This window comes from Puma concolor, chromosome E3 (genome assembly GCF_028749965.1).
Source record: "Puma concolor isolate L17-30 chromosome E3, mPumCon1.1.hap2, whole genome shotgun sequence".
In the NCBI taxonomy this organism is placed as follows: Eukaryota; Metazoa; Chordata; class Mammalia; order Carnivora; family Felidae; genus Puma; species Puma concolor.
The window spans coordinates 32,964,149-32,985,765 of NC_141682.1; the positions used below are offsets into that span (position 1 = coordinate 32,964,149).

General features: G+C 45.6%; 1 protein-coding gene across 4 annotated transcripts in view; it reads left to right on the top strand.

The window, feature by feature from the left end:
- The window catches only part of ZC3H7A (zinc finger CCCH-type containing 7A), a 36,203-nt gene extending 14,861 nt beyond the window's left edge, over window positions 1-21,342 (top strand). For all 4 annotated transcript variants that reach the window (XM_086691212.1, XM_086691214.1, XM_086691215.1 and 1 more), the window contains 19 exons: window positions 388-546; window positions 795-875; window positions 989-1,027; window positions 1,685-1,718; window positions 2,209-2,492; window positions 4,974-5,178; window positions 6,266-6,330; window positions 6,904-7,090; window positions 7,790-7,951; window positions 9,535-9,731; window positions 10,007-10,107; window positions 10,564-10,745; window positions 11,648-11,724; window positions 12,343-12,476; window positions 12,940-13,045; window positions 15,440-15,548; window positions 17,474-17,607; window positions 19,442-19,605; window positions 20,427-21,342. In XM_086691212.1, the coding sequence (XP_086547338.1) occupies window positions 388-546; window positions 795-875; window positions 989-1,027; window positions 1,685-1,718; window positions 2,209-2,492; window positions 4,974-5,178; window positions 6,266-6,330; window positions 6,904-7,090; window positions 7,790-7,951; window positions 9,535-9,731; window positions 10,007-10,107; window positions 10,564-10,745; window positions 11,648-11,724; window positions 12,343-12,476; window positions 12,940-13,045; window positions 15,440-15,548; window positions 17,474-17,607; window positions 19,442-19,605; window positions 20,427-20,616 (2,610 nt within the window). In that variant the 3' untranslated portion in view covers window positions 20,617-21,342. The remainder of the gene's footprint in view (window positions 1-387; window positions 547-794; window positions 876-988; window positions 1,028-1,684; window positions 1,719-2,208; window positions 2,493-4,973; window positions 5,179-6,265; window positions 6,331-6,903; window positions 7,091-7,789; window positions 7,952-9,534; window positions 9,732-10,006; window positions 10,108-10,563; window positions 10,746-11,647; window positions 11,725-12,342; window positions 12,477-12,939; window positions 13,046-15,439; window positions 15,549-17,473; window positions 17,608-19,441; window positions 19,606-20,426) is intronic.
- Window positions 21,343-21,617: the final 275 nt, after the last annotated feature.

The window sequence follows — 21,617 nt, forward strand, 5'->3', positions numbered from 1 at the left end:
GGCTAGCTAGCTGTTTGGGAGTTAACTTCCAGTCGACATTTTAATGATCTCCAACAAAGGGTGGCTAGTGGAGGAAGCAGGAAGGGAGAGTGCCGCCTGGGGCATCAACTGCGTCTGGGAAGCTTTCTTTCTTGGAGACCTGGGGCCTTTACAGCCAAAGGTTAACATTTGTCTGGTCTGGATGATGGTTACGTGGGAGTTCATGATATTTGTACTTTTTCCATTTGGGAGTTTCATGATGAAAATATTTTTTTTCAAAGAAAAATAATACCGCTAACAGAGTTTGAAAGGAGGGCATTAGTCCAGGGTCTTAATTTGTCTGCATCGACAGGAAGACATGTGTGCCAGAAGGAATTGTTGCTAACCTTGTTTGCTCTTACACCCCAGGGTTTGCACGATAAAGTTTTAGAAGACTGTGACACAGTGCTCAGTTTAAATGCCAGTAACTGCAAAGCTCTGTACCGGAAATCTAAGGCTCTCAGTGACTTAGGAAGATACAGAGAGGCTTATGACTCCGTAGCAAAGTGCTCCTTGGCGGTGCCTCAGGTACGGAATTTATATTTGAGTTCACTGGTTGACATGGTAACCATTTCGTTGCTTCCTTGTGGAGAAGGGGCCTCTAAAGAGTTCCATTTTCCAGTTCGCGGCCCACCCGCTGTATTTGGGATTAACTGCCCACCAAGCAAGTGTCTGCACGGAATATGAGTTCTAGCTGTTTTGCGATTTGCCTCCACAGTTGGTAAATATAACCCTCCGTTAGTCATATTTTCATTTTTTTTTTTTTTTTTTTTCAGGATGAACATGTGATCAAACTAACGCAAGAACTAGCTCAGAAATTGGGATTTAAAATAAGAAAAGCGTATGTTAGGGCTGAGGTAAGCTGGAGTTCTCCCCACGGGGTATTTTCGTTTTCTTTGGTTGTAACTTGGTTACAGTTCTGTTTTTCACGTAATTTTTTTTTTTAATGAGCATCTTTGTTTTCTTTCAGCTTGCGTTAAAATCCGTTCCTGGGGACGGGGCTACCAAGGTAAAGTTATTGCTCCTGTAAGACGCGTAACTTTTTGGGAAAAAGGAGCAGATGGCCACGTTAGCAGTTCTGCTTTTAATATTTTTGGTTTGTGTCTATTTTTGAGAACTTTTTGTTTCTCAGACACATAATTGGCCAGAGCTTCCTGTCCTATAAAAAGAAACAAACAACTCAAGTAGTATCTTTCAACCAGCATTTCCTCAAGTCCAATGGCGCATTTTACAGGACGTTCATAGATGTTAGGTTTTATTAGAAAATTGGCCCGGGGCCAGATATTAATGTTGGGAGCCATTGGGTTGAACACAGGTCCCAAGCGGTTGGTTTTTAAAAGGTGAGTCTTCATGGAGCTGTTAGGATGCCTTTGTGAGTTGGGGAGTGAGCGGTGGCTAGACGAGGCCCTCCAGAACTTGAACGCTCCTGAACGGCCTTGGGGAAGCACCGTCCACGAGGGCCCAGCGGTCACGCCGCTGGGCCCGCCCTGCCTAACCACTCGTTCCCGAGGTGTGCCCACCCCGTTTATCTCTTGGATCTCCATTGGAAGGAAGTAAAATTTCTGCGAGAACTCGCATTGCTGTCTCGGAGTGAGATTTACAGACTCCTCATAGACTGGAATCCTGACCGTACGCACGATGATCGGTTGTTTGGTTTCATTTCCAGGCTTTGAGCTGTTCTGTGGAAGATATTGAGCCAGGTACGTTTTCTCGCGTCATGTTGGTCTAGAAAGTGGCGGCGTTAGACGCTCTAGATGTGATAGCGTTGTCAAATACGATTACCATGCGGCCGTTGGTATGAAAGCAAGAATAATTCTGAAAACCACTTTAGCGCTTCTGGACGTGCTGGCAGTGATTGGTAATTCTGCGTGTCAGTAAGCGGTCAGTGAGCGCCCCGGGTGGCTTTACCAGCGTCTCGTAGCTCTGCCCGGCAGGCGCCCGGGCATTTTGAGACACAAGGATAAGTTTTCACAAGCTGCTATGTCTATCCCTGGGTAAAACCAACGACTTCGACAATTATTTTTACCCTTGTCTCTGACCTGCTTCTGCTACTGTCTCGTCTATTTATTTTTATCGTTGCTTTCGTACCCTCACCTGGCTCTTCCGTTTCTCTCTTATTGGCTCTTGACGCTAGTCTTCGGTGAGTAAGTACACCGAAGATGAGTGGGTACGTTTTGATCCGTGTTACAGATTTGTTAACTCCGAGGCAGGAAGCAGTTCCTGTCGTCTCTGTGCCCGCGTCCAGTTTCTCCCACCAAGTCGGAAGTGAGCTGGCCTCAGTTCCTATCATGCCCTTACCCTCTATGCTGCCCCTGCAAGTGGACGAGAGCCCCCTGCCATCGGTGGTGTTGGCAAATGGAGGAAAGGCCCCCTTCACCATGCCGGAACCTTTTCTGGATGACGGAGATATGGTCCTCGGCGACGAAATAGATGACCTTCTTGATTCGGCACCTGAGGCCAATGAAACTGTTATGGTAAATGTCAGCGTCACTCCTCTCTTCTGAAGCCAGGCTTAATTTTGTAAAAAAAAAAAAAAAAAAAAAAAATTGCCGTATGACCTCCTCGGTATTTTCAGCATTTCCTGTAGGTTAAACTTAGCTTAAAAGGTACTTTTGTCCTTCTCTGGGAGTACCATGCCCGTGTGGTTATTTTTTAAATAAAACAAAACACCAGTCTAGTAATGAGCCAGTTTTCCTCAACACCTGTTGGAATCACATAGTATGGAAAGGGTAAACTTAAAATTCTGAAAAAGAACTGGCATTTGGTATTTACAGAAAAATAATTTCTTTATTTTTATTTTTATTTAAAGAAAAAGAATTTGTTTGTTTGTTTTGGATTAAAGGCTTAAAGGATAAATGCCTCAGGGTAACTGTGTAGCCAAGGTCCGGCCATATCTGAAATGCTGCAAAATAAGAATGGCTTTTACGTTTTTAAATGGCTGGAAGGGGGAAAAACAGACCAGTATTTTGTGACACATGGAAATTATATGAAATTCATATTTCGGTGTCATCAATAAAGTTTTATTGGAACACAGCCATGACCATTCACTTCTGCATTGTGTGTGGCTGCTTTTGCACTGAAGCAACACAGCTGAGTAGTTGAAACAGACCGCGTGGCTAAAATACTGAATATCTAGTCCTTCACAGGAAAAGTTTACTGACCCCTGCCACACAGTATATTAAACTAGCAGCAAGAGCAGCAACACTGTCATGAGGAGGATGGGGAGCAATTCAGGGCTGGTTCCAGCGTGGCTGAGATAGATGATGTCTGTGGGCAGTTAACTGCTCCTGTTTGGGTTTGATTCTTACCATCTCTGTGGTCTTGGGCGGCTTTACCTCACCTCTCAGGACGTCAGTTTCCTTGTCTGTACAATGGCGATCACAGTAGGTAGGACGCATCTTGGAAAGTTGAAGAATTCAACAGATAGCGTGGAACTTGCTTCAGTACTTAGAAGGCACAGGGAAACCCTCAGTAAGTTGTCGCTGTGATGGGGGAAGAGAGGGGCAGCATTCCGTGTGTCCTTGTGAGATCGTAAATTCACATCCCCAGAGAGATGGTCCAGCGTTTCTGCCTTCTCCGGCTCCCTTCTCTTGAGGACCTTCCATTTCCCCCTGCCCCTACGCTATTGCTCCTTAATAAAGCCAGTTCTTCTGAGCCTCGTGTAAGGAATCGGAAGGAAATGAAACGTGAATGTAACATTGGGTTTGAGACAATATTGGATGGACATCACACCCTGACCCCCACAGAGTATTCACGGGCATTTATTTGGGATTCTGAAGTCTATTCTAGTCCATTTGCCTTTTTCTTTTTTCCTCCTAATTTTTTTATTCTCAAGTTAGTTAACATGCAGTGTAGTCTTGCCTTCAGGAGTAGAACCCAGTGATTCATCGCTTACATATGATGCCCAGTGCTGATGCCCCTAAAGTGCCCTCCTCATTGCCCATCACCCGTTTACCCCATCCCCCCACCCACCTCCCCTCCAGCAACCCGAAGTCTGTCCTCTGTATTTAAGTCTTTTATGGATTGCCTCCCTCTCTGTTTTCATCTTATTTTTCCTTCTTTCCCCTGTGTTCATCTGTTAAATTTCTCAAATTACACATATGAATGAAATCGTATCTTTCTCTGACTGACATATTTCACTCAGCGTAAGACCCTCCAGTTCCATCCATGTTGTTGCAAATGGCAGGAGTTCATTCTTTCTCATTGCCGAGTAGTATTCCATTGTGTATATAAACCATATCTTCTTTATCCGTTTGTCAGTTGATGGACACTTGGGCTCTTGCCATCATTTGGCTATTGTTGATAGCGCTGCTGTAAACATTGGGGTACATGTGCCCCTTCGAATCAGCATTTTTTTGTAGCCTTTGGCTAAATTTCTAGTAGTGCAAATTGCTGGGTCGTAGGGTAGTTCTATTTTTAAGTTTTGAGGAACCTCTTCACTGTTTACCAGAGCGGCTGCACAGTTCGCATTCCCACCAACAGTGCAAGACGGTTCGTTTCCTGAGACCTTGATCCTTTTTTGAAAGTGGGCTTGGAAAGAAAGAAGCTCCATACCCTAGATTCTTCTTCTTTTTTGTTTTGTTTTGTTTTTAACATTTATTTATTTTTGAGAGACAAAGTGAGATAGAGCACACGCAGGGGAGGGGCAGAGAGAGAGGGAGAGACAGAATCCGAAGCAGGCTCGAGGCTCTGAGCTGGCAGCACAGAGTCCGACGTGGGGCTCGAACCCACAGACTGTGAGATCGTGACCTGAGCCAAAGTCGCAGGCTTAACCGACTGAGCCACCTAGGCGCCCCCGTAGCCTAGATTCTTCTCTTGAGTCTTGATACTGATTTCAGCTTTGTTACGTAATTACCCAGTGCAGTAATTTGTTTCTGTACGCTGATGTTCAAAGCAGGTTGGCCCACTTGTAATCAAGTTTCCTGGGGTTTAACAAAATCTTTTTTCTTTTTTAGCCGTCAGCTTTAGTCCGAGGAGCCCTTCCCGCAGCCAGTGTCCCCCCTAGCATGCCTTTCTCGGCATCTCTGTTGGGCACCTTGCCCATTGGTGCGAGGTATGCCCCTCCGCCCTCCTTCTCAGAACTGTATCCACCTTTGACCTCATCCTTGGAAGATTTCTGCTCTTCTTTGAGTTCATTTTCAATGAGTGATTCCAAGCGAGGTAAGAATCGAGCCGCTTGTGTAAATAACCGCAGTTCGTTTTCTAAAGAAGGCAGTCTGTTTGGCAATTACGTAACTCACTTTAGGTAGTTGGTGCTTGAGTTACTTTCGTTGTAGCTGTAAAAATGAAAACTAAATCTGCAGTTTTAATTTGCCTGGGCGTAACCGTGCCATTCAGGAGATGAAGGAGCAGGGGAATACACAGGAATGTGTGTGGTACTTATTTTGGTGTTTTGAGTTTTTAAACAAGATAGTTTGCTAAGCCGGGTGTCTATTGTTTTGGGGAAAAAATGGCTTAAATGTTTTCTCCAAGAAAGGCGTACCCCATCCTCACGGGTCTTAAAGGCAGGCTATCCTTGTAAAATTCTGAACGAAGCAAATAGTTAAAAAAGACTAATTTAAGGCGGAATTATTCAGAATTAAACCCATAGAATGAGATCTGTCTGCTTTAGGCTTCATCCCCAGAGGGCCCCAAACTGTGTGTGGTGCCTTAGTTTTGCAAGAGATTGCTGAGTTTTTGGTCTGGCCCCTGCCTCTGTAATTCTTTAATATCTGCTTTCAACAACATTGATCAAAATCTTCCAATTTTCCCAAGGTATTGTTAGGTGGTTAAAGGGAGAAAAATCAGAACGATTGATTTAAAGACTGACACCTGAAAAAACTAAAATTTGTGGGAAGCAGAGGGCAGAGAGAAGGTAATCGAGGGGCAGCCTGAGAAAAAGAAAGTCACTGCACCTTATTTTCCTAATGTTGTGGTGAATTCCTGCTTTGTAGTTTGAGGAGGCTGTTTTTCCCATTTCGGACAGGAGTTATTTTCTTGGTCTTTTTAACAGCCCCACTCGGCAGGCCCTCCTTCAGCCAATGTCTCCGAAAACAGTTTGCCTGAGGGTTATGTATGCCCCTGGAAATTTCCAGAGGGAAGGAGACCATCCACTGCCCTCTGCGAGTGTCCTTGATGAGCAAGAAAGCTCCTTGGAAGCGGGAGCGGGAGGGAAAGTAACACGGGGGAAGCGTAGTCAGCCACTGAGCCCTGATGTTGTTGTGACATGATTAGAATGAGGTCTGTTGAAGTGTTTTTATTATTTTAGATGTGCCCACCTCAACTTCTAGAGAGGGAACAGCGCTTAGCGGCAGTAATTCCTCCCTTTTACTTGTAAGTGCCACTTCCTCTTTTGTAAATAACGTCGCTTAAATTGAACGTAGGTCTTTTACTTAAGTAACGGAATTACCCGAATGGACGTGATGGTCTCCCTTACATCTCGCGTGTGCCGGGGGAGATGGTGGTGAGACAGGACCCTCGAGCAGCAGCCAGGGACGAACGCCGCGTGCGTAAGACCGCGCCTGTCACGGCACAGTCCTCGCGGTGGCACGGGGCGCAAGAGGCTTTAGCACCGCAGAACCCACACAGGCAAGATGAGATCAGGGCATAGGAAGAGTGTGTGCCGTAGGAGCAGAACGATGACCTGTTACTTCTGTCAACTCGCGAGAAGCCAGGAAGGTGGGGGAGGGGCCCAGAGACCCAAAGAGTGGAAAACCCAGAAAGAACCAGCTTTTCCATAGAAGCACAGCAACGGCAGACTAGTACCGATTTCAGTACGTGAAGAAATGTCTTGTTTGTCACAAATTTGTTTCCTTCTTTAGTGAGAGTGCAATATTTGTTGGCTGTTTGTTTTTTTTTTTTTTGGTTTTTTTTTTTTTTGGTTTTTTTTTTTTTTCCTTCTTGCAGATGAATGGACCAGGCAACTTGTTTGCTTCTGAGAGTTTCCTGGGAATTTCAAGCCACCCTAGAAATGACTTTGGAAACTTCTTTGGAAGCGCAGTTACTAAACCACCTTCATCCGTGACCCCAAGACACCCCCTTGAAGGAACCCATGAACTGAGACAAGCTTGTCAGATGTGTTTTGTAAAATCAGGTCAGGACCAAACAGGGGAGCTTAGTCGATAGTCTGAGAGTTCCGGACTCATAAATACGCGTGGAGAACACCAGCTACCGTGGTTTTTCCGTCCCTGTTTGAGTTCTGGACAGGATAAGTCTGTTCTTATTTGATATAATTTCATTTATACAATCATATGGATTAGAATACCTTACCTGATGATGAAGTCTTACTGAAATTTTTTATGAAATTCTTTACTTTTCTATATATATATTCAAAAATGTGATCGTTTTCAAATAAAGCAAGAACTAGAAAAAAAGCATTTTAAGACCAGTGTTTATAAAGGTAAAGTCTTTTCTGCTGGTTTGTTTCATACCTTTACCCCCAAGTCAGGTGATATAAACACAACTTATCCTAAACCAAAGCCTAAATTCATTTTCTTTCTTAGTTATGTATATTTCAGGGTGTTTTTTCCCTTTAGAAGCCATCAGAATTCCTGTCCTCATAGTTAAATAAGTATGTTTTCAGGGCACTGGTGTTGAATAAAACTTCATGTTCTCTGACAAATAGCATATAAAAGGCACAAATTACTTCAGTAGCTTATTTACATTTGGGGGTTATAAAAACAGGGTTTTTGTGGGAATTTAATAATCAATATCCGTCTGCTTGTAAATGTGCCTGTAAAATGAAATGTCGCTCTTTGTGCCTATGAGCAATCCTTTTTTACATCTTTTTCAGGCCCTAAGTTAATGGATTTCACTTACCATGCTAATATAGATCATAAATGTAAGAAAGATATTTTAATTGGTAGAATAAAGAATGTTGAAGATAAATCATGGAAAAAAATACGCCCAAGACCAACAAAAACAAATTATGAAGGACCTTATTATATATGTAAAGGTATGTACTATAATTAATTGGTGTGCATGACATAAGTGATAAATGATTTGTTACATTTATTATAATGGTCCCAGTATTACTGTTATTAAAAACGTGTAGGTAGAGTTAATTTTTTTTTTTTTAATGTCTGTTTTTGAGAGAGAGACAGAGAGCGCGTGGAGGAGGGGCAGAGAGAGAGGGAGACACAGAATCCGAAACAGGCTCTAGGCTCTGAGCTGTCAGTACAGAGCCCGACGTGGGGCTTGAACTCACAAACTGTGAGATCATGCCGTGAGCTGAAGTCACACGCTTAATCAACTGAGCCACTCAGGTGCCCCTAAAAATGTGTAGGTAGAATTAAAAGTTCCTTGGGTTGAGACATTTGTATCTTTTGTATTATTTTTACCTTTGTTTTTAACTTCTTTCAGTGCTTGTGTGTGTGTGTGTGGATTTTTTAATGTTTATTTATTTTTGAGAGAGAGACAGCATGATCATGGGAGGGGCAGAGAGAGAGGGAGACACGGAATCTGAAGCAGGCTCCAGCCTCTGAGCTGTCAGCACAGACCCCGACGTGTGGCCCGAACTCACGAACCGTGAGATCATGACCTGAGCCAAAGTCAGAGGCTTAACCGACTGAGCCAACCAGGCACCCCAGTGCCTGTGTGTATTGATGGTTATGGAAACCGGGCTTTGGCCGATTTTAAACAGGTTTTAAACAGAAAACCGTCTTACGCTTTAGGTTCCCTGGCTGAGTCTAAACAGAATCAGAATACTGAACTGAGGCTTTGAAAATGTTCTTTTAAGTTGCTTTTGAGAGAACTTTATGTATTCAAATTTTTTTTTTTAATTTTAATCTTTATTTATTTCTGAGAGAGACAGAGACAGAGCACAAGCAGGGGAGGAACAGAAAGAGAGGGAGACACAGAATCTGAAGCAGGCTCCAGGCTCTGAGCTGTCCGCACAGAGCCTGATGTGGGGCTTGAACCCACGAACCATGAGATCATGACCTAAGCCAAAGTCAGATGCTTAACTGACTGAGCCACCCAGGCACCCCTGTATTCATTTTTGTCAGATTGCTTCATCTGAATGTGCTTTGAATGTCTCTTAAGTGATTTTTTAAACTTAGGTGGAGTATGTGAGAGCCTTTTCCCCATCAAAAATAAAAACAATCCAGACCCGTGGTGCTATCGTTCTAGAGTGAGTTCCATCCCTGCATAGTAAAATGTGTATCATTGCTTGAAGCTATCTGTGAGCTACAGAGGTTCAGCTGGTACCCTAAAAATGGTTCATAATCATTGGCTTTGAAGAAACAACGGCTAAGAGCACCTGGGTGGGTCAGTCGGTTAAGCGTCCAACTTGGGCTCGGGTGATGATCTCATGGTTCGTGCGTTTGAGCCCTGCATCGTTCTCTCTACTGTCAGCACAGAGCCTCCTTCGGATCCTCTGTCTCCCTCTCTCTCTGCCCCTCCCCGGCTTGAGCACTTGCTGTTTTTTTCTGTCTCTCAAAAAGAAAGAAAACACTAAAAAAAAAAAAAATCAAAAACCAAAAAAAACCAAAACCAATGGCTGTGTTTTAAATGTCTTTTGATGGTCTGTCTTTCTAGATGTTGCTGCTGAGGAGGAATGTAGATATTCAGGCCACTGCACATTTGCTTATTGCCAAGAAGAGATAGATATCTGGACACTGGAGCGGAAAGGGGCGTTCAGCAGAGAGGCTTTCTTTGGTGGCAATGGAAAGATCAACCTCACTGTATTCAAACTTCTCCAAGAGCATCTTGGAGAGTTTATATTCCTCTGTGAGGTACTATCTCCAAACCTTATTTTCTGACGTAAAATTGGTGATCGTTCCTGACTTGCAAGCCCAGAAATATAAAACACTTAGCACACGTCCTGCTACCTGGTGAGCGTTCACTCAGTCAATAGTTGCACCTCCCAGTATCCAAGAGAATGCAAAAACTTCCTATGAGACATTAGTTGGCATCAGTTTGTAATGTATAAGTATGTGCATAAGTATGGTACAAAAGTTCTAATTTGTGTGATGTTGTTGTGGTAATTCTTTTTCTCTGTCTGTTCCAGAAATGTTTTGATCATAAACCTAGAATGATAAGTAAAAGAAATAAAGATAATTCTACTTCTTGTTCTCACCCGGTTACAAAGCATGAGTTTGAAGACAATAAGTATGTTGGTAGTTTCTAATTTTTCTAGTGACGCAATAGATTCTGTCTTTAGACCCAAATAGAACCAGAGTAGTGTTTGCCCAGGCATTTTACCCCCTGTGCTTTTTCCTTGTTGCTGTTTTGAAAGATGATGACTATTTAAAAATGTCTGTTAGTATATTTTGCTGGGAATTTTTAAGTGGTTTATGAAATTTATGTTTAATACAAAAAGGCATTATTGATGTGTAGCTTCTCATGACATGGATTTCAGTATTTTATGGCTTAATTTATGGTGTAATTATCCTCCCCCCCCCACCCCCCGTTAATCCAACAATTGTGTAAAGGGACTTGTTTTTTCTGGTAAAGATTTAGCATGTATTTTCAGTCTAGAACTTGACGTTATATACATTTACTTATTTGTTTTCCTTTGAAAAAGCTAGGGTAGAACAATAATGTGTCACTCCGTTTTTGTCTTAGGTGCCTTGTCCACATCTTGCGAGAGACAACGGTAAAATACTCCAAAATACGTTCTTTTCATGGTCAGTGTCAGCTTGACTTATGTCGCCATGAGGTCCGGTATGGCTGCTTAAGGGAAGATGAGTGCTTTTATGCGCATAGTCTTGTAGAACTGAAAGTCTGGATACTGCAAAATGAAACCGGTAGGTCGGTGCATGATTAGGAAATGGCTCCTCACCGGGCGCCTGGGCGGCTCAGTCGGTTAAGCGTCCGACTTCGGCTCAGGTCATGGTTTCACTTCTGGGGTTTGAGCGCCGGGTCGGGCTCTGTGCTGACAGCTCAGAGCCTGGAGCTTGCTTCGGATTCGGTGTCTCCCCCTCTCTCTGCCCCACCCCCCCCCCCACTCCCCCCCACTCATGCCCTGTCTTTCTCTCTAAGATAACTAAACATTGCAAAAAAAAAAAAAAAAGGCTCCTCAAACCAAGCAAGAGACTCTTAAGTCATAGAACAAACATAGTTACCAGAGGGGAGGGGGGCTGGCGGGGGGGGGGGGGGTAGTAAAACAGGAGATGGGGGTTAAGGAGTGAGTGGGCAGGATGTATGATGGGAATAAGCGCCAGGATGTATAGAAGTGCTCAATGAGTTGTTGTACCCCTGAAACTAATATAACACTGGATGTTAACTGTACCGGAATGAAGACTAAAAACAATTTAAAAAAAAGTTTCCTCAGGAGCCGTCAGGGTTTGACAAAACACTATCAGACAACTTTCTCCATCATCCCGATACGGCAACACCGTTCATTTTATCCTCGGCTATAAACCGTTATTTTTAGAGTGGCTTATTTTCAGAATCGCCTCATGCACTTAATTGCTGGAACCCGTTCACGCACGTAGTATGCTTTTGGGAGGTCGAGAGACACCCTAGAAGGCACCAAAAGCTGTATTTGTAAATATCCTGTTGCGAAAAAGAGGGACGTGACGAGCATTCACCTTTGGTGATGGATTATGCTGCGTAGGGGATGGCGGGGGAGTTGAGGCTGTGATCGGGCTGGTGGACTGTTGATATGTAGAGGGTGAGCCTAACGGAAGGCTTGTACGTTTCACAGGTATCTCACACGATGCCATCGCTCAAGAATCTAAACGATACTGGCAAAATCTGGAAGTCAGCGTACCTGGGGCTCAGGTATGTTCTCTCAGAGACTCGCTGCGTTTGGTGTCCTTTCTTGGAGCGGCCTAACGGAGGTCATTTGGCAGATGTGGTTTCCACTTGCAGTCAGCTTCCTTCCTTACTGTTCAGTGACTTGAGTTATTGTTTAATGTGAAAACGGATTCCAGATTTTAGGTGATCATCATAAAAAAAAAAAAAAAAATCAGCCAGCCCATGATACCTGTCAAGATTGCAGGATACAGTTTCCTTACTCAGTTTAATCGGCAAAACAATTGGGTGCTTGGACCATGGGGACCCCGGGAGTAAGGGAGGTAGACTGTTTGTGGTTCTGCGTCCCAGCTGCCAGAAGTGCTTTCTCCCCTCCACCCCCGATTTCTAGTCGTCTCCCTTCAGAGCTGGCTTTCACAAATTGAGGCGTGGCATCGATAATCTGCTTCTATCATACTCTCTTGTGTTTGGGTGGGAACTGGAGATTTCGTTATCAGATAATGTATATAATGGTCAACTCATCAAACCAGACAGTACCAGAAATTGTATGCTATTATGAAAAAGTAAATACGTGGCAATTGAGAATTTTGTTGTCAGAAAACTGGTATTCTGTTAAAAGTAAAACTTCGGTTTTAATTGTTTAAGGTACTTGGCAATCAGCTAATGCCTGGATCTCTTAATATGAAGATAAAATTTGTGTGTGCTCAGTGTCTGAGAAATGGTCAAGTCATTGAACCAGACAAGAACAGAAAATATTGTAGTGCAAAAGCAAGGCACTCGTAAGTAGTGTGTATGTCTTTGTGTGTGTGTGTGCATGTGCACACTTTTGTGTGTGTGTGTGTGTGAGTGTGTGTAAACATTGCCTGTTTCATGATTCTCTGTTACTTGGATATAAAATCATACATATAAGAAAAAACGATTGACTTTGAAGAGAGCAGAGCAAAGTAGATAATGTAGGAGTGATTGCAAAGCAAAGGGAAGAGATTTTTACGATTTCATAGATAAGAATTCAGTCAGATTCCTGATCTTTCCTTATTGGTTCTTTGTTCAGGGTTCAAAGGGAATGTTTGTTAACAAATATCAATAGGAAGTGAAATGAGAGAATCATAAGGCATTTCTTTGAGAAGGGTTGAGAAAAATCTCTGGTCCTTCAGGTACGAACGTTGTACCTGTTCCTTTATATTCCTTATATGCTGCCTGTGCCAGTGTGTCTTTGTTTTTTCTGAACTCCATGTTTCTTAGGTGGACCAGAGATCGCCGCGCGATGAGAGTGATGTCCATCGAACGTAAGAAGTGGATGAACATTCGTCCTCTCCCCACAAAGAAACAAATGCCTTTACAGTTTGATGTACATACGTAATTTTTAAGCCACTTTTTTTTTTATTAGGCATTTCAAATCATTAGAAAGTAGTAGTGATTGAGAACGAAACTTGGAGACCTTTAAACGCTCGTTGAAATGACACAATTTTCCAATGGTCCCGTTGCTTTCCTTCCCCTTTTGTGCGTGCGGCTCTGTGACAGTTTTCGGATTGACTGGGATTGGAGGAGTTACTCAGAAAAAGGAAATAGACAGTGGACTCAAGAAAGAATTATGGGCATGACCTAACTTATTTTTCAGATGAATTACTTGGGGAGTGAGTGGGGGAGAATTTCATTGAGATCTGATTCCTTGGCTTTGACATCAAACTTGTGTTACTACGAATACTATTGACAAGTTTCTTTGACTCAAGTCATGGATATGAGCTAAAAGATACCCCCCTTTGTAGGCTTTTCTAAAAGTAACCCCCAGGGAAAATGTTGAGAGTGTGAGAGGCACGTGATCGTCAAAAACCCGGAGAACGAAAATAGCAGACCCAGCTGACCGTTAGGGTAGTATTTCATTCAGGAGGTGGCACATTTCATCTCGCTACCCTCTGGTGCCTTACGTGATTTTAAAGATGACCGTCTGAGCAAAGCCCTTGAGTTGGCTCTGGACTTCGCCCTTCATGAGACAGCGGAGGGTTCCACTGTGTGAGTGAACGGGGACACTTAGAGCATTGACAGGTAGTAAACTGTCTGTCCCGATGGCAGACAGGAAGAGAGATTTTCCCAGAGAAGCAGTGGGATGTATCACAGACCCGCCTCGTAAATGAGGCCCCACCCCCTCTGAATTGCCCAACAGAGTGAAGGAAGAGGAAGAGGCACGTTGATTCCCCATCACCCAGAGTGCCTTGCGTTTTGTAAACTTACGCAGGTCCCCAGGTCAGTGTCTGAAGGAGGCGGTACATTTGTGTTTCATCCACCGTGGTTTTAGACCCCTCCATCCAAGTGATGTCATCAGTGGGCCTCCGAGGAGGGGAAGAAGGCTTACTGGAACCATTGGCATCTGATGCTTTAAAAGACGAGGTGGTGCGTGTGCTCCTCATTCTTTGTTAACACGAAGGCGACTGAGAACGGTTTTAGTCCAGCCGCCAGGACTTCTCATGATTCCTTATTAATCTTGGACGTGCCGTACTGCTGTGCGATGCTACGGTGGCTTATTTCCTCTTTTTTTTTCTTTTTTTTTTTTCTCTTTTTATTGCTAAGGGATCCTTTTCCTAAAAGAAGAAATAATACTCTGTGTGTGCATGTGTGTAGACAGTATGGTGAGGTGGAAAGAGAATGGGCCTCAGGGTCTGCCAGAAGGGCCCTGGTCAAGTTACTCAGCCTCAGTTTGCTCATTTGCAAATGGGAATATTTACGTCACAGGGAAGATTACATGAGATGGTGTTATGTAAAAACCCAGCACAGTGGCCGGCCTCTTCTCCTTTATCTTCTCTTTTCCCTGTTCCTTGTCGTTGAACTTTCAAAGACTGTGGTAAATGTCTCCCTAGTAGTGCCCGCCTAAGTACTTACTGGGGTTTCGCTTTATGCGGAAGATTGGAAGGCTGGGCCAGCATCTGTTGAAGCACACACTAAGCCGAAGGTTCGTTGTACTGGAATGTGTGCTCTGTGAAGACAAGCACACTGATGCTATTTAAGAATGAGCTGTCTCAGTGATGGAGGTTTTCTTGATAGTTGTGGTCCTTAGAGACGTCTGTGTCCTGCTGATCGCTCTCCCTTCATTTTCCTACCAATTTCCCTGTGTTTACTTTGTAAAAGCACAACGCAAATAACCAGAGGGGTATTATTTGAACGCTGTGTAGCTGGATGGCCTGGCCACTGTCATAATCGTCTCCAGACAGTGCATAGCGAACGCGCGAGGGCTGAGATTCGCTGCCAGTGTTGGTGATGGGTCAGCTGAGTGGCCGAGATTTTTCCCGAGACTCTTTAGTACCTGCAGCTTCTCCACTGCCTCCCAGGAGCTGACAAGGAGGCTTGGTGGGCATTAGGCAGGGAGAGCGTGGGAGCTGTCAGACCACGGGGGCCGGAGAGCTGCGCTGTGGAGGTCAAATGCTCTGCTGTGTTAAAAGCGGATACTCTGAACAAGGGAGATTGTCGACATTTTCTTGTATGAAAATGTTCCATCTCCCAGTTCCTTACTTTTTTTCCGTTGGAGATACTGTTTTGAAAAATTTGAAGATAGAAAGCTTAATCTCATCTCCTGTATGATGGGCTTAGAGTCCATTTGAATATAAAGTAATCTTATTTAATAATTATGTTACTCAGCACTAGCACAGAGAATAATGCTTATTTGGCCTCAGTAAAAACTAGGCAGTTTTAGTGAACGTACTCTTGTCTTAAAGCATATTCTTTTTTTTTTTTTTTTTTTTTTTTGGTACAGCTGTGCAATCATATTGCTTCCGGGAAGAAGTGTCAGTATGTTGGGAACTGCTCGTTTGCTCATAGCCCCGAGGAGCGGGAAGTGTGGACGTACATGAAGGAGAACGGCAGTAAGTTGCTGTCTTGACTGTGGCCTGTCGACCGTGAAGTCTAGCTTGCGGGGAAGTCTCCTTCCTCCCTGGAAACATGCGAGCTCACTGCGAACACAGAGAGCGGCTCGCATCCCGCACAGTCGTGCCGTTGAGTCAGGGGAGCGGAGCCTGACCTCTGATCTGTGTTTGCTCAGGGCAGAGCTGGGTGCGGATCCGTAGGGTTGCATGTGACACAGATGTGTTCCTGAAAGGTGGTCTGGGAAGTTCAGTCCTTCCTGACCACCTGCGCCAGACCGTCTGCTCCTATTGTGAATAGCCAAGCCCCCCCACCCACCCACCCCCAAATCGGGCTAGAATCGAAAGTTTCTTCAAGGAGGCCTCACCGGGAGAACAGGGTCAGATTCAGAGGCCCGCAGAATGTGTGCCTTGGTCACACCGCATGTTCATTGTGGGAGTCTTTGAGAGGAGCCTCAGGCAGCCTTTGACTTTTGATCAGAAAGATTGGCTGCAAAGGCAGGAATTGGTGTTGTTTAGTCTCTAGCAGAGTGATGGAAATTGACCAACTGCTGAAGATCCGTGATCTCTGAATTACGTGAACCATTCAGATTTAAGCGTGTCACCTACCATGTTTAACCAGTGTTCCCATTTGGGGACGTGTGGAGGGGACTCCTTCCCGCTGTCTTGTTTGGAGGAGGGACATGCGGTCGGGCCTTACTGAAGGTGTTCTTGCACACCAGGGTTCTGGCGGTGATTCCTGTTACCAGTGGTCCGAACGAAGGATTTCTGGGTTATCTCTCCTCCTAGTCTGATGATGTATTGTAAGAAACACTTGGGTAGGCAACAAAGCCCATTTAAAAAAAGTTTTTTTTTACATTTTATTTTATATTTGAGAGAGAGAGAGGGAGCATGAGCGAGGGAGGGGCAGAGAGATGGACACAGAACACGAAGCAGGCTCCAGGCTTTGAGCTGTCAGCACAGAGCCCAACGCGGGGATCGAACTCACGAGCAGTGAGATCATGACCTGAGCCAAAGTCGGACTTAGGCGCCCCCTCAAAGCCAGTTTTTGGATCGTAACCTCATTCCCAGATTTCCCAGCCGGGGATGAATTTGGCCAGACTTCCCCTCTCCCCCGGGGACGTTTGGCAACGTCTGGAGACGTTATTATTGTTGTGACTTAGGTGGGTTGTCCTACTGGCATCCAGCAGGTAGAGTCCGGGAATGCCGTTGAATATCCCACAGTGCCCAGGACAGCCCCCTACAGCAAAGAATTATCTGGCCCAGAATGTCACCAGCGCTGAGGTTGAGAAACCTGGCGTTAGCACTCGCCAGTACTGCTGAATGCACTTGCTCGTACTTTAGGAAGCAGCTTGTGGCCACTGCCCAAGACCTGGTCACAGTTGTGCTGTTGTAAATTGCACCCCAGCGTGTGAATCCTCAGGGATGGCGGCTTCATTCGATGGGCTCCCGTCGGGGTCAGAATCATGGTCCCAGTGGTAGTGCGTTTCTCGTCTTTTTCAGTAGACAGTGAGGAGCATATCTGTTCGGGCCCCGAGCCGTGTAAGTGGCTATGTGGTTATGGCAGTGATCATGAGTATTTATCTGGGGGCAGTGTGAAGCATTGTGAGGCTTTCTTTTTAGCAATATCCTTATAATAGTTACTGAATTTTCAGCACCCCCAAGGTGTCTTGCAAACGTAGGGAGGAGTTAATTCATCTTGAAGACTAGTGCTTGTGGTCTAACAGTCCGGAATTTGGTTCAGACCCACCAGAGTTTACCCGTTGCATGGATGTGGCCCCTCTCCACGCCTACTGTAATCCGTCTCTGTTCCACCGTCTCGCTTTCCTCTTGAAAACGTACGCCCCCTGATACAAAAGGTCTGCATGATCTTGTGTGTATTTCAATGGTGTATTCAAATCTGCTGAAATCGATTCATTTTTCTTTAGTACAAGATATGGAGCAGTTTTATGAGCTCTGGCTAAAGAGTCAAAAAAATGAAAAAAGCGATGATGTAGCCAGTCAATCAAACAAGGAGAACGGAAAACAAATCCACATGCCGACAGATTACGCTGAAGTTACTGTGAGTCCCCAGGGGTCCTTCTATCTTCATCCTTCTTTTCTCCTTCCCACAGCCTGGCTCCCTGCTGCCCACGCTCCTCCCTCAGGTGGCCTTGGGCCCCAAGCTTACGCCTCCTGATTCTAGAAAATGCTTTTCCTGACTTTGGAGGCAGAGAATTTTGAGCCTAAGTGCTTGTGTCCCCTCTTACTAGCCTGTAGCCTGGGCGAGTAATCGAGCGCCCCTGAGTGGGGTTGTGATGGGTAAGCGAAGCAGGATGGGTCCTGGAGCATTTACCCCAGTGCCGGGCCCCAGAAGATGTTTGGGAAATGTGGGTGCTATGCCCGCATTCCCGCCTTACGCGCCAGCGTCTGGCCTCTGGCTCCAAGGTTCACTGGAGACATTAAGTCATCTGTGGTTTTGTACTATTTTGGTTTTCTTTTACATTTTTTTTTTTTTTTTTATAAAAGTAAAGGATAATATAATGAATACCTTGAAGCTACCATGTTAGCAGTTTGTTGTATTTTCTTCTGTGAAATTAATAAAATGTTACAGAGTTAGAACCCCGTTTGTCCCCCTTCCCAGACGGACCAGATCCAGTGTGTATTTGCCAGGCTATGTTTACATATCTTTGACATATTTCTTTCTCATCCATAGTTCTGTCTGGCTTTTGTTTGTGTATGTTTGAGAGAGAGAAAAAGAGCACAAGCACATGTGCGAGCGGGGCAGGGGCAGAGAGAGAGGGAGACACAGAATCCAAAGCAGGATCCAGGCTCTGAGCTGTCAGCACAGAGCCCGACTCGGGGCTTGAAATCACAGACCGCGAGATCATGACCTGAGCCGAAGTCAGATGCTTAACCGACTGAGCCACCCAGGCGCCCCTGCCTGGCTTGTTTTTTAAAGATGACATGGGCGTGTGCATTATCCCGTTTCCTATTTCCCGTAATTGATTCAGCTGGATTGGCTCACGTCTGGGGCCTGGCCTTGCGCCACGTGTGTGCCTGGGGATGTGCCCTGTGAACTCTCCCTCCTGTGCCAGGGTGCAGCACTCACTCCCTTGACACCTTGTTCCTGTGTTCCCAAAGCAGGGTCACCTGGACTTCCTGGGTCATGAGATTTACCTGGGCTGTTCAGTCAGGTGGATCTTCATCTGTCCCCCAGACATAGTGACGATCTCGCAGGAAGCCTTCAGGAATCTGTTCTTACCTGTGTGCACATGATTCTTAGCCAGTTGGGAACCACTGCTCAGACCTTACAGCTTGCGTCTGTGGTCGTACCTACAGCGACCTGAGCACAGTTCCTTCTGTGCGGTCTGTGCCCCAGGGGCAGTGTCTTCTCAGCATCTGGACTTCCCTGGTCCCTGGCACGAGTGTGGCCCGTAGTAGGAGGCTCACTTCACGTGCCCTGGATGGAGCAGCTGCTGCTCCCTACGCAGCTGCAGAGCCCCGGGCTTTCACGTCCTCTCTGCTGTTCCTTAAGAGTTCCTCCTCCCCAGGGTCCTCTCATGAACCCTCGTCCTCCCCACAGACATCCTTGTTTGCACACCAGTCCGTCACCTCCCTGCCAGAGATCTCCCGGAACCTGGCCGAATCCATCACCCCCGCTCTCTGCTGCCGGTGTCCTGGCCCGCCTCCTGGTGTCGGGATCCCTTTCTTGGTCCTGTTTCTGACCCAGAGCTTGAGCTTGATCTTCCTGCCTGGTTCCCCCCTCTCCCACCCCGGCCAGACAGGTTCCCCGAGAGTGGAGGCGGGGTTGTAGGTCAAGTGGTGCCCAGTCTGGGTGCCCTCCCTGAGCAGCGTGTGGCCTGTCAGGGGCACACGGCACCCCTGATGGCACGCGTGTCTCTCGTGCACTCCAGGCCGACTTTCACTGCTGGATGTGTGGGAAGAACTGCAACAGTGAGAAGCAGTGGCAAGGCCACATCTCCTCGGAGAAGCACAAGGAGAAGGTGTTCCACACCGAGGACGACCAGTACTGCTGGCAGCACCGCTTTCCGACAGGGTATTTTAGTGTTTGCGATAGGTAGGTAGCGCCGCCCCCACCCCCCCGCGGGGACGGCGGGTCTCACGCCGTTTTCCTGGCCATTACGTCGTCGTTAGGCCAGGTCGTTGGGTCAGCGCGGGGATCATCCGGGGGTGGAGTCCTCCAACACTGGATGCTCGGATCGGGGCTCAAAGTGGTGGTTGCTCCTTGGACGCTCGTTCGCTCTTCTGTGGTCATGCGACAAGAGTCACTGGTCTGCTGATACGGGTCCGAAGTGTCTTGAGATAACGGAAGAGAGAAGTACGTGTGTTCGCATTTGCCCCAACCCCCTTCCCGTCGTCCAGGGCGGGTCGCTAAGCACGACCTGCCCTGTAGCTGGCGTGTGTGAGTGCTGAAACTGCCTTTGAATGACTGACTGTTCAAGTGCACGTGTGGAACTTAGGTCAGAGGAGAACGTGACTCTCGCTCCTTTGTTTTCAGTGGACCTAGAACATCTTTTAGCCACCAGCCACGATTTTGAATTGCTCCTCATATTGTTAAATCACTCTTCATATTTAGTTTCCCCGTTCAGATGCACGTGATACCCCACACCATGGAAGGTGTCTTTTCCTCGCTGCCAGTTCAGATTTCCTTCCACTGCATCAGGAAGGACTGTAGTCTTTTCCGCCCCATCAATCGGTATTTCTCATTAATACATTTAAAAGTACTAATTTTCCCATTGTGGATGTCACGGCTGTGTCATAGTCACTCCCGTAGGGTTAAGGTTTTGAACTAAGGGGTTTTTTTTGCTGGTGAAGCAGGTGCTCCTCAGGTTTGTGTGAATCACTTGCGGGCACTCACCGCACTGACTTGCCCCACAGGTATATGAACGGCACCTGCACAGAAGGAAGCGGCTGTAAGTTTGCACACGGCAACGCCGAGCTCCACGAGTGGGAAGAGCGGAGGGACGCCCTAAAGATGAAGCTCAACAAAGCAAGAAAAGATCACTTAATCGCCCCAAATGATAATGACTTTGGAAAATATAGTTTTTTGTTTAAAGATTTAAACTAATATGCTGGCTTTTATGTACGTTACCTAATCAGAGCATCGACCGGAAAAAAATGGAAAGTGTTCTCAGGCACGTGGCGGAGAAGCCGCAGACTTTCTGCTTGTATTGGCGTCTATCGTACCTCCTGAGCAGCAACCCACAGTAGGTAGGAAAGCGAGCTGTTTGACAGGTCTGGCCATGCTCTCGTGGCACCATTGGCACCGCATGGCGAAGTGACCGCTACCCGGTTGCCATCTGCCGAACAGACTTTTGGATGAAGCGTGTTGGGGAAGAGGATGAGGTTGTGTCTGAGACGACTCCTTGAGTTGGTCCTTTGGATCAGAACCACGGCGGTGAGAGAGTAGACCCTAGGGCCAGAATACATGATGGATGAAATTCTTCACAGGTTTGAAACGGAACGACTTTGTTTAATACAATAAAGTTTGCTACTTATCTGTACGTAGGTTGCTAAAAAGGATTTTCTTAACTCAGATTTTAAGCCAAATAACCATTTAACACTAGTACATGTTAAATGGGGTATTTTTCTGTATTTGTATGTTTCACTATAATAAGGGAACTAAGGATAATGTGCATTGAGAATATTTTGAAAAATAATCAGTCGACTCAAATTTTATTTCTTGGTCTTTTGCTGTTTAAACGATGATTTTGAAAGATTACACTTGTACTGTTGGTATTGTGTAGTGTATGGACCAATATTGCCTGTAATAAACATTTTATATATAGAGGTCTTTCATTTTTCACTGTCATCCTTTGCCCACAAAGAATTATTGAAACTGGGACCTAACGTCACAAGGTTTGATTTTTCTCAACACTTTTATTTAAGCAGTTAGTGGCAGGATGCAAATTAGACACGAAAGCGACTTTTCACTCTGTCCTGCGCTCCCTCAGATGTGGCGTGAGAAGCAGCTTCTCTGGTTCAGGGATGTGTGAACCCTTGTGGGGCTCTTCTTTGTTTCATTCAGGTGTGGGCTGCGGGCTTCTGCAGATGACTGGTGTTGTTGGT